We start from the raw sequence: 13308 nt of genomic DNA on the forward strand, positions 1-13308 counted from the left end.
TATAATCAAATCAATCCTATGTAATTTCTATAGTGACACTAACCTTCAGTTCCACAGGATTATTAGGAAATGTTCTCTCAGACATTGTGGTCACATGGTGTCTAATCCATTGGATGAGGTAGTTCACCATATTCTGGTATTCAATCCATTTGACTTCAACATCCTAGAACAATCAAATGATAGAAAAGGTTCACATCTGTAGATAATAACATTCATATCTAAGACAATTTAGTTGGAAGTCATTCTGTAAACGTACGTATTCGAAGCCTGACAGATAGAACCAGCTAAATGTTTTCTTACTTTCACCCAGCCCCAATCCCTGTCACATAAACACCTTTAAAAAGATGCTATCAACATTTGGCCACTAACACTAGCCTTATGAGTGCCAATTCTGATCCAAAGAAAGGGGCTGCCTGGAGTATCGTATTTAGAAGGCTTTTGAGGCTCAATCTAAGCACTACAGAAAAAATCCAAAGTCAATTTGGGGTGTTTACCAGGGCTCAGGATGGGGGAGTAACAACTTGCATAAGCCAAGTTAGTTGCCATCTTTGCCAACTATTTTAGATCTAAATCTACTATGTATCTGAAACTCAAAAGACTTACCCAATATGTAGGAAACCAGATATGTATGCAAACTACAGGAAATGTATATGGTGGGATTATCCAAGTAACTCATTAGGCAAACTCTTTAAAAATGGAGGAAACTGGAAGGCTGCCAACTGCTCTGTTTAAGTATTTGATGAATGCTTATTATGTTCAAAGGTTGTGCTGAGTGTTATAACAAAAAAATACTTTAAGACATAATACCTATTGTCAAGTTACTGTCTAAATGCAGAGGCAAGAGAGATACATAATATAAACAGGCAAAATGAAGAGCAGTATTTAATTAAGTGTTGAAATGCTGAAATAAATGAAATGGGTAGTATATGCTAGTTGAGATAAGAATCAGGCAAGCATATCTGTGCCTTAAAATAGTTTCTAAAGGCTTCTTGAGAAAGGCAGCATCTGAGATGTTCTGCAATGACTGGTAAGTAATTATTGGTGGGGGGAAGTGAGTGGGGGCGCTGAAAAAGTGGACAAAAGGGGAGTCCCAAGTGAGTAAGGACACTGACATGGAAATGCCCTGTCTACCAGTAAACAGTTCATATTGGGAAATCATAGCTAAAAAATGTAGGTAAACAGAATAAATATATGCAGTTTTAAATGTCAGAATATCTAGATTGCATTTAACTTTGCAAGGAATATGTAGCCACTGAAAATTTTCAAGCTAAAGACATCAGGTTTTAGACAGATTAATTTGGCAACAGTGTGCAGAGGCAGTGGGAAGAAGAACAAAATGGAGATGGAAAGCTGTGAGAAAGCTATCGGCCCAGTTCTGCAGTGATAGGCAGCAGGATTAACATGGAGGTAGTGAGAAGCAGCAGCAAGAGACGGCCAAAAGAAACATTCTGAAGCAACGCTCAACACTGAATAGTCAGGGGTGAGCATGGGAACAGGCTACTCAGGGACCCAAAGAGCATGAAGCCTTTGAAAAGAAGAACCTGAGGAAGAATATGGAAACAGGTCTAGAAATAGCACACAGAACTGACAGAAGCAATCAGAAAAGGGAGCTCCTAATCCAAGGGAGCTAATCCAAGATGAGCTCCTAAATCTTCAAAGTAATGTAGGGGGAAAAGGTATCTGCAAAGAGGAAGGCAGAAATCCAAGTGAAGGGGCTCATTCCCAAATATGTGACACATACAGGGTTTCCTGTTCTCTTCCAGAAATGCATAAGCACTTGTTAGCATAACCACCAAAAAAAAAAAAAAAAAAAAAGCATCACTGAAGTGAATTATACAAACCTTTAAGAAATAGTAGACTAATAAAGAGCTGAAAGCTATGTGTCAGAGACCTTCCCTGCTTACTAAGTGGCTCTGCTCCTTTAAATCCTAAAAATGTTATCTAGCCAACATTTCATAGAATTGTATGAGGTAACAAATTTGAAATTGTTTTCAAAAGTGAGATATTCTATACATACAAAAAGATAGCAAACACAGCAATGTAAAACAGCACCCAGCTAAAAATGGAAAACTCTAAATTTCAGAAAGTTAAAGCTTTTATTTATAAAATTATCAGTAACTATAAATAGCCTCTTTTATTTATGACACAAAAGTTTTAATGAGTTATACTTTAAATTTAATGGTAGAATAATATCATGAAACACACAGAATATCAATTCATCAAACAGCATACTAACTCAAATTCTTTAAAATATATTCAACATTCAAAAACTGCAAAAAAACATTATCAGTAAATGCAGTCAATTGGTCATTACTGAATCAACAGCTTCCAGTGTGGAAAAATCAATACTCACATTTGCACCAATGCCTTCCCCACCTTCAGGGACTTTAGGAAATGCATCATAGAGAGATGATACATAAGTTATTACTGATTTTTCATCAGGTGAGGAGACATCGACATCTAAAAACAGCAACACAAATTAATTATTTCACGAGGTTGATAAATTACTTTTGATCAGACTTTCATGCCAGTCCACATATAACCAAGAAAACAACTCACCTTCAGGGTCCAGAAGTCTTATAACACCAATTTTTTCTGCTACATAAAAAGCATGCTCTAAATTTGCAAGGTTGCTTTGAACAGCAACAGTATTCATATCTATCAGGTCCGGCCTAGGAAAAAATTCACTGTGTTAATTAGGCTTTCTCATGTGCCAATTCAACATTACATTTATATATGTTTCCATTTCCATAACAGCGTCTGCTAATATTAATACCAAGCCTGGGTTAAAATGCAGACACTTTCATCAAACATTTAACATTGTTCACTTATCTCAGAAACTTTTGTATCTAAAGCAAATATAACAAGGAAAATACAACAATTTGAACATACATAAATTTCAACAAAGTCTACAAATATATCATAGTCAGAATACATATGAGTATTTGTTCTATTCAACTGATTTAAGCTATATACTACTCCAACAGCATCTTTCCAATCCAACCAACATCCTATCAGTATTTCTCCTCAAAGACAAAAAGTTTGTAGCTTAGTACAATACTGTGTCCATGGCCTCCCCATTGCACCATACCCTTTCATGTCACCTATCTTCTATAATCCTATTCATTCTTCCAAGGAGAGATCAAGCTCCACATCCTCTGTGGGGCCTGGCTGATCTTCCTAGCCTTATGTCTGTCTCTGTTCCCTGAACTCATACTTCCACCACACGATATGGCATTTAGGATAATCTTAGACTTCCTTGCCCTATTAATTCACTGTTTCATGTACACGTACATGTTGTTTCTCCCAAACCATCAACTCCAAGATAGCAAGTACTATGTATTTAAAAAATTTTGTCTTTTATCCTTCTGCTGAAATAAAGAATGATATATAGTACACCCTCAACAAATACCTACTGATAAGTTGGTAAGTAGGTTGGTTCCTTAGTAATCTGAATCATAAATGAATGTCTAAAATAAGCAATAGTTTATGTTTTCACGAGCACACATGTATGCATGTGCCCCCCACACACACAGTCACACATACCAGACTTCATATCTTTCTAATTTGTGAGATTTACATAACACCCTAAACCATGCAAAAACTTCGAAGCTAGCTCTATCTACATGAGAAAAAGATTCCTCAAATACTTCTTATAGAGAAAGTGGCAAAATATGGACATTGGAGACTTCACTCAAGGCTAGAAGCCAATTAGGAAACTTGGATCTCAAAAACAAAGCATTGAAAGAATACAGGAACAATGTGGAAACAGGAAAGCCTTCAAAAAGAGTGGTACTCGCCACCCAAAAAAATCACTGAGTAAGAGCCTGTTGATAACTTACAAAGAAAGGCTCTCTACAAGCTCCACAAGCATTCTTGTTTGCTCAAAATAATCATTTGGGGAACCGCAGAAAGAGTGGGAGGGCTCAAAGGTAGTGTGGGAGAAATGAAATGCAAATTATTTTGTATACTACTTGGCAGGCTGCTTATACGAAAAGCTGTTTGAAAATAAGTCATTAATATTAGAAAGGTAAATGGCAATTTGTGGTGAGAAAACTCTTTTTTGTGGTGAGTAAACAGACCTCTCAAGAAAATCTTATACTTTCATATCACTTTGCACTGTTCATAATCTGGAAATGTCGTTACCATTACCTACATGCTCATATTCCAGGAAATTATTAGGAAATCCTTTAATGTTTTCAATCTGCCACCAATACAATCACTCAAAAATGATTCTACAATTATTACAGGAACAATAAATCCACTGACAACTATGGAAGTAAATGACAGACCTCTAAAAATAACATTTTTTATTCACATAGAAACATACTGAAGAATCTGCCAACCTCAAGATTATTAAATAGGTATGTATAGCAGTCTAGACAAAAACAAGTATCTGAAGTTCTTTCATTAAAACACTGTTTTGTTTCTGTAAAATTTGCACCTTTTGGGGAAATAAAAAACAGCCTTTCTAAGTCTGCCAAATCTCAGAACAAGACGTGGCATGTTATTATGAGAACCCTGCCATTAGCAAAGAAAGTAAACACTGAGTAATCCCAGAGGGAATGAATAAAGTCATTGAAGAATCAAGTTTTTCAACTAAAAGAATAAAACATAAAACTTCCTTCAGAATGACACAGTCATTTCAACACAAAAGCAGCTGTAGAATACAATGAGTCTGAGTAAGTCATCTCTTTTATCACGATGTTTAACACTTTAATGGAACAAAAACCGAAATGGTTTTCTTCCACTAAAAGACAGCAGATAAAGAAAATTAGTTAAACAAAAATGGGAAAAGGGAAAACTTTTAAAACCACTACAAAACTGGGTGCGGTGGCTCATACCTGTAATCTCAGCATTTGGGAGGCTGAAGAGAGCGGATCACCTGAGGTCTGGAGTTTGATACCAGCCAGACCAACATGGTGAAACTCTGTCTCTACTAAAAATACAAAAATTAGCTGGGCATGGTGGCAGGCGCCTGTAATCCCAGCTATTCCAGAGGCTGAGGCAGGAGAATCGCTTGCCGAGATTGTGCCACTGCACTCCGGCATGGACAACAAGAGCGAAAGTCTATCTCAAAAAACCACAAAAAAACACTATGAAAATGTAATAGCCTATAGTATTTAAAATGCTATTCCTCCCTTAGTTCATATCCTAACAGAGTGGCTATTCCTCCCTTAGCTCATATCCTAACAGAGTGGTGGTCCCTTTGTCTTTCAAATCTGTCTTTCCTCTACCTGCCTGAAGCATCCAGAAGAGGCCTGTGCAGTGTGTGTCCTGTCCACCACCTTCTTTATTCATAGTCTCACTGGGATAACACAACTTTCAAAAACTTCATTTATTTTTCACATATAAAAGATACTTTCATTCTAAAGGTTTCATTCTTTGTAACATCTTTTTGTGGAATGTTAACAGGAAATGTCTTTTCCATCTTAGGTTTGACTAACCAAAGAGCATTAGACTATATTATAGTGACCATGTTCTCATGTTATATTTTAGATAGTTGAACATTAACTATTGTAACTTGCCTGTTTTATGGAAACCTTTCAAAATCATATAATGTGATCCTTCGCCACTTAAAGTAATAAATGCTAGTCTTTTTATGGAAAAAAAAAAAAAGGCCATTCTCTTACTTTTTTATTATTCTATGATAATGTTATCTTTTCAAAATGACCCAATCATCATGCATTATAATTCTTTAAACATGTTTATATCCCAGCTTTTCTTTCATAAGCAATTAAAAGTAGCTTACAAAGAAAATACGAGATAGCATAAATTTTAAATTAAAAGTATAAAACCAAGAAAAGGTCTTAAAATGAAATTGGAAGTGAGACTAAAAAATTACAAATCACTTATATGCAAGCTTAGTGCCCTTAATTTGTTTTAAAAATATAGGGCAGAAAGGTATCAAAAAATGCTATTGTCATAATACAAAACAATTTTGGGTAAAAGTAATGTTTATCTTTCATACAACACCCATCTTAAAACAGCAATCTCCTCTAGACCAAATATATGTGTCTGTGTGTGTGTGTGTGTGTGTGTGTGTGTGTGTATGTATCTCCACAGGCATATATACATATACAGGCATGTTGGCATTTATGTATAGATAGGTATATGTATGGATATAGTATAAGGATATCACCACCTACCCTAACAGGTAACCAAAGCTAGCTGAACATAAAAATTTCATGAGAGATTTTTTTTTTGGCATAGATACTTCCAAGGTAACATTTCAGTACTCCAAAACTTTAATACATTAGCTCGCATGAGAATTAAATAGGATTCTGCAGGAACACATGACTTCCACAGTGTTACAAATGGCTAAAGATTAGCACAACAGGCCGGGCACAGTGGCTCATGCTTGTAATCCCAGCACTTTGGGAGGCCGAGACGGGCGGATCACCTGAGGTCAGGAATTCCAGACCAGCCAGGACAACACGATGAAACCGAGTCTCTACTGAAAATACAAAAATTAGCCGGGCGTGGTGGTGTGTGCCTGTAACCCCAGATACTCGGGAGGCTGAGGCAGGAGAATCACTGGGACCCGGGAGGCGGAGGTTGCAGTGAGCCGAGATCACACCATTGCACCCCAGCCTGGGTGTCAGAGTGAGACTTTGTCACCAAAAAAAAAAAAAAAAAAAAAAAGATTAGCACAACAGACTACCTAAGGCTTCCACAATATATCATGTCAAACACCAATACACTCAACTGCAAGGAGCATGAAACAACATCAAAACACTTGGAAAGGAAACTCTTGGAAACATCGCAGTGGGGACACTAATTAAAGTTAGCTAAGAGAAAGAGAAAAATGTCAGCTAAGAGAAGAGTACTTTAGTGCAGACACAACATTACCAAATCCTGAACCAAAAACGTGACAATAGCTGAAAAGACACATATGGGAAATATCAATGGCCACAGTCCAAATTGGGATTTTTTTTTTAAGGATGAAAAAATAAAGTGACTTAAATTCATAGAATCTGTTAGGTTATGCTGGCTCTCAGGTGGCACTCAATAGTTATTTATGTGGATACAAACAGTAAGGTTCTGGCTACCCTGCATCTGCTTTCCTATGTTTGAGAAATTTCCCTTTCATAAGTCTTGGGTGTAAGGAGAGGAGCAAAGCCCATTTCCCAATACAAAAACAGAAACATGTCAGGTTTTTCCTGACTCTTTTCTTTGCCCAAGAAATGTCCACTGCATACCTCACCCCTGTACATGATATTACCTGGCCAACTCGAATTCTTTCAGTAGACTCGGTTCCATCATCATTTCCTCCAGGAAGTACTTTCCTCTGTTCCCAAATGCCGTCTGTTATCTTCATTTCTGTATTTACCACATTTTTCACAACTATACATCTGCCTATCTCTCATACTGAACCATGGGCTTCCTGAAGGCAGAACCTGTGTGTTGTCCATGTTTATGTCCTCAATATCTAGCATAATGCTTAAAACATGAACTTTTGAGGATTAAATAAATAATAAAGAAATAAATGAGCTATGGGGGCTGGGACATACCAGTGCTTCAAATTTCTGGAGGTATTTTCCATCCTAGACTTGTTCCTTCTCTTTTCCCTAATTTCTACTGACAAAACCACCATCTATGGCTTCCAGTCAAGTTTTGGAATCCTTATCGAAATCCACATGGAGCAGGGTACAATGTCATAGCTTCCCCATATCCTACATAAGCACACACCCTTTCAAGGTTTCCTAAAGGCTTTGTCTCTCCTAAAAAACAATTTGGAAAGTGGGCACAGAGTGAGGACAACAAATAGCGGTGAAGTATAAAAGTTTCAAAAAGCACACATTGCTGCTTCCAGGTTCTCCTCCCCACTTATGCTCTCATGTGCCCTCAGCTTCAGCTTCTGATAATGTTGCCAGTTGGGATACCTTATAAAGTAATAACAATCACAAAACAACAGGGACTAATAAATACTGATACCTACTATGTAGCAGGCAATGCATTAAAGGACTTAAAGCATTATCTCACTTAATCGTCTCAATGACCCTAAGCATAGGTTGTATTATTATCCTGAACTTACAGATGGAAAAAAAAACAAGCATAAGGAAGTTATATAACTTGACCAAGAACACAAATCTGGTAAGTGGTAGTCAGGGTTTGAACTGAGGTCTGTCTGACTACAGAGTTTGACTTCTTCTCTGCAATATCCTGGTATCATAAACTGAGAACTAACTAAACAGTAACACCCAATATGAAGCTGAGAATACAAAATAAAGAAAATACAGAACAAATTATACTTCTACTACTGGGCAAATCGATAACGATGTTGGTAACTCCCATAAAGAAACACAATAATGTATATGTATATGTATGTGTGTGTACTGACACACTCAGAAAAAATAAACCATAAGAAACATGATGAAGTTCCAGATTATTACCAAAACAGAACTCATCAATGCATCCTATACCAATGTTTCCCACACTTGGGTCCTAATACAGATTAAGAATAGAAAGAAAGGCCTGGTTATCTGCATTTCAACAAATTTCTCTCCCCTCTCTCAGGTGATTCTTATCAGGTGTTTGATAACTAAACCATATTAAAAGCCCTTGTTTCTACTAATTATTTAATTTTCTTTCAAGATTATAAGCATTTTGTATTGGGGAAAAAAAATCCACAACGTCATCAGGCAATTATATAACGACACAAACAAAAGCACCCACAAGCAGAAACATGCTACTGCCTTATGCCCTCAGCAGGAGACAGTGAACCTTTTAACTCTTTTTCAGTGTTTATTTTTATTAAATATACAAGAAAAGAACATATTTAAATGTTAGCAAGGAGGAAGGGTGGGCGTGTCATTTTATGTTTGCCCAACTCTGGAGTACACTGTAAAATAACAAAGCCTGGAAAAGATAGCATTTGGTCACACATATATATATATTTTTAATCAGAATCAAAAACCCACCTAAAGTTTGTGACTTGAGATATCTTATCACTTGAAAAACCACTGGGCCACAGTTTCATTCTTCAATTTAAAAAGGAAAGACAAGACAGAAAGAAGAATGGTGGTTGTCAAAAGGGTGGAGGGAGAGAGAAACGGGGAATTAGAGTTTCATGGGTACAGAGTTTCAGTTACGCTGGATGAGAAGAGTTCTGGAGACGGATGACGGTGATGGTTGTACAACAAAATAAATGTACTTAATGCCACTTAACTATCAACTTAAAACTGATTAAGATGGTAAATTTTATGTACCTTATCACAATCTAATTTTTTTTTTTTTTTTTTTTTTTTTTTTTTTGAGACAAGAGTCTCGCTCTGTCACCCAGGCTGGAGCGCAGTGGTACAGTTTCGGCTTACCGCAACCTCTGCCTCCCAGGTTCTAGCGATTCTCCTGCCTCAGCCTCCCGAGTAGCTGGGATTACAGGCACCCACCACCATGCCCAGCTAATTTTTGTATTTTTAGTGGAGACGGGGTTTAGCCATGTTGGCCAGGCTGGTCTTGAACCCCTGACCTCAAGTGATCCGCTTGCTTCGGCCTCCCAAACTGCTAGGATTATAGGTGCGAGCCGCTGCGCCTGGCCATAATTCTTTTTTTTTTTTTCTTGAGATGGACTCTCACTCTGTCGCCAGGCTGGCATGCAATAGTGCAATCTCGGCTCACTGCAACCCCCGCCTCCCAGATTCAAGTGATTCTCCTGCCTCAGCCTCCCAAGTAGCTAGGAATTATTTAAATTTTTAAGAAACCGTTTTTACATATTTGAGACAAAAGGCCAAATTGAGGTGGAACACACACACACAAAGCACAGAGCTGTGAGTCTGGTATTCTGTGATTTAGTCCTAATTTGCTCTCTGACTTTGGACACACATCCTGTAACCTGTGTTTCAGTTCTTTCTGTAGAAAATTAGTATCAAGAATTAGAGAAATTAGAATAAAAATCAGCTACAGAGCATCTGGAAATGTGTATGAGTATGGGAGGGAGGACATTATGGGCTGGTGGTAGCATAAGGTTCAAAGAACTCAACTGATTTACCCAAGATCTCAAGAGATTTATGTGAAAATAGTTGTGAAACTTAGTATAAAGAACAATGTGCACAGGTTACTAAGATGTATCTATCGGCATAAAAGCAACACCACAAAAGGGTAATCAGAGAAGACAACTTGATGCTTTGGTATGCTACATAGAAATAATTCTTTCGAGTCAAAAAACTAGCGAGTTCATTCATTTATTCATTCACTCAATATTTAATATGCATTTACCATGTGCCAGGAAGTAAGGCACTGAGAACAGCCGCTGTGCATATGGAGAGCTCAGAGCTCCAAAGGGAGCTCAGGAGAAAACCTGGTGGAAGAGCACTCAGGTGATAAAAAAAAAGACATGCATAGGTCTGTGGTTGAAGGGCACAGGACTACAAGGAGACCAGTGCATGAGTGGGGAGCCAGCAGCCAGGGGAAGAACATGGTGAGACATGGGGCTGGATGTGTGGCAAAGGGCCAAGACAATGCAGACTCTCATGAACGTCTTAAAGGATTGTAAACTTTTTTCCTAAGAGCTATGAAAAGCCATCAAAATGCATTAAGGAGGATTGGAAGAGATTAAATGATCAGATCTGGGGGTGGACAGAGAAAAAAATTTAAATGGTCAAAGAACTCCCACAGAATCCAGTTAAGTGGCCACAGTGGCTTGCAGAAGAATGTGGCAGCAGTAGATAAAAAGTGGTCAAGTCAGGACATATTTAGAAAGGCAAATCTACAGAACCCAGTTACATGACAATGGTTATAGTAAATAGGGCTGTAAGCATGGATGAGAGACAATACAGAGAGAAAAGAAAAAGTCCAACACGCAATCTTGAAAAACTCCAGTGTTCACTGGCCTTGTGAAAGAGGCCAAGTTTACAGAGGGAACTGAGCAGGAGCAGACAAGAAGTGGGAGAAAAACCAGGAGTACAGTGCCATAAAAGCTAAAGGAAAGAGGATTTCAAGAAGAAAAGAATGGCCAATAGCGTGAAATACTAAAATGTAAGGAAGATGAGGCCTGAAAAATATCCACTGGATTTAGCTACACAGAAGTCACCCATCACCCAAGAATAAGCGTTTTAATGAATGATGGAGTAAGAGACTAGATTGTATGTGTTGAAGAATGAGTATGAAGTGAAGAAATGATGATGGAGAGGATATTGCCAACTCTTCTGAGGACTTTGGCCTTGAAGGAAAGGAATGATATAAGGTAGTAGCTGGAATAAAGCATGCAGTTAAGGGAGAGTGTTTTTGTTGATTGTTGTTTTATTAACAGAAGAGGCTGCAGTATACTTAAAATCCAATAAGAAAGATCTATTGAAGGAAAAAGATGAATATATACAAAAAAGGTTTCTAAGGCAATGACAGAGGTAAGATCCAGGGCACAGCAGGAGGGGACAGGCTTTGGGTAGGTAGAGAGAGGACTGCTGTGTTAAAAAGGAGCAGGGGTGTGAGGATGGGCACAGATGAAGATAGGTTTGTGTCTTTGGTAGCAAAAAAGACTTTCTACTTGTTGGCTTCAATTTTCTCTGAGAGTAGGAGTCTAGATCACCTGTTAACACTGAGAAAAGGTGGTGGGAGAAGGTGCTGTGAGGAAGACAAGGGTTAATCACACAGATAGAAAAAGACTGCTGGCCAGAACCATTTGAGGCTGGTGATGATGAAGTTCTAATGAAATCAATCTACCCTGAAGTATCGCTTTCTCTGGTGTGCTTCCTGTGTGGGGACATGCACAGACAAAGCACATGGCTGGGCTCATACAGGCTCAGCCTTTGCTGGCGAAACAGTACATACTCAGCAGTTTGCAAGGAACTGAAAAGGGATTGGGTGGAAGTGTAAAACAAAACAAAAACAAGCCTCATTCCATTTACCTAGACACCATTTTTAGAACACCTTCTATGCTACAGAACAACCCACACAGAGGTGACTGAAGACACATATGCCACTTAACATCTGCTTTTCAAAAGATCACAATAAAAATATACATTCAATATGTCTCACTATCCTATGACAGCAGAGAAGTTACCATAACAAATTCCTGAAGATGACTGTTTTGATTAAATCATGTTCAGGCTTAGCATGTCCTTACTGTTCTTATTGGTGCAAAAAGCAGCTCACCTTGCAATCGCCAAAAAAAAAAAAAAAAAAAAAAAAAAGCCTGCATAACTCAGTGTGGACATCCCTTCATGCTCATATTTGGGCACAGATTAGAAACAAGCTATGAAGGTAATTTTCCCTTGTTCTCAAAACTAGGTGCCTGAGTTTTTTCAAATATTCTTCTTTTTTTTTTTTCTACAAAGTGACTCTCCATTAACAATAAGGTAGACAGCAAAAATGAGAAACAGTATATTTATAGCAAGCTTAGTACTCGAGGTTAGAGTCTAACAACTTCAATAATTAAAAGATACCTAATGAATTATGACTTTCTCACTTCACAAAGAACAATAAATCCCATAACAGCCTAAATTTTAATGAATACAGAGAATGGTATTGACGTTGATGGAGAAGTAGCTCCTCCAGTACCTATATTTTAGTGAACTAATAAAAGTAAAATTTAAGTAAACTTTAGTGACTAAAGGATAAATACACCCTCCCCAAAAAGGGGGTAGTGGGAATCAATTTATTTTTATTATGGTAGAAAAATAATTCTCAAACTACTTCATATCACAGACTAAGATGAGAATGTGAATAATCAAGTCAAAATACAAGAAGTGTTAAAACAAATAGATGAACCTGTCAAAGAAAAACAGATGGAGTTACATATACCGGCTGCTCCTGTAATGTAAAAGAAATCTTCATGTGAGAGAAAGGTAAGAGAATGCTAAAGGGAAACATGACAAAGGCAGGACTCATCAAGTTTCTAAGCAAGGAGAGTCTTGATCAAAACCCCATCTTCCCTCAAGCTCTACAGCCCTATTGTTAGTGGATCAGTGGCAGCATGCAGGGGGCGGGGAAACTCATGTTTACTACATTCTTCCTGAATTTCCAGGAGAGTAATAGGCAGTCTCTCATATGCTACCTCAAGACAGTTCCCACTCTAACTTTTTTTTTTTTTTTGAGACGGAGTTTCACTCTTGTTACCCAGGCTGGAGTGCAATGGCGCCATCTCAGCTCACTGCAACCTCTGCCTCCCGGGTTCAAGCGATTTTCCTGCCTCAGCCTCCTGAGTAGCTGGGATTATAGGTGCCACCAGTTAAAAAAAAAATACAAAAACTTAGCCACCAGGCTTGGTGGCTAACTTCTTGTATTTTTAGTAGAGCTGCCATTTCTCCATGTTGGCCAGGATGGTCTTGAACTCCTCACCTCAAGTGATCCGCCTGCCTCAGCCTCCCA

General features: G+C 38.0%; 1 protein-coding gene across 20 annotated transcripts in view; it reads right to left on the bottom strand.

Annotated features, from left to right (window-relative positions):
* Positions 1-13308, bottom strand: part of DST (dystonin) — a 486601-nt gene that overhangs the window by 182659 nt on the left and 290634 nt on the right. For all 20 annotated transcript variants that reach the window (XM_073006092.1, XM_073006096.1, XM_073006083.1 and 17 more), the window contains 3 exons: positions 2560-2672; positions 2354-2460; positions 44-163 (listed from right to left, as the gene is read on the bottom strand). In XM_073006092.1, coding sequence (XP_072862193.1) covers positions 44-163; positions 2354-2460; positions 2560-2672 — 340 coding nt within the window. The remainder of the gene's footprint in view (positions 1-43; positions 164-2353; positions 2461-2559; positions 2673-13308) is intronic.

This window comes from Chlorocebus sabaeus, chromosome 17 (assembly GCF_047675955.1).
Source record: "Chlorocebus sabaeus isolate Y175 chromosome 17, mChlSab1.0.hap1, whole genome shotgun sequence".
Classification (NCBI taxonomy): Eukaryota; Metazoa; Chordata; class Mammalia; order Primates; family Cercopithecidae; genus Chlorocebus; species Chlorocebus sabaeus.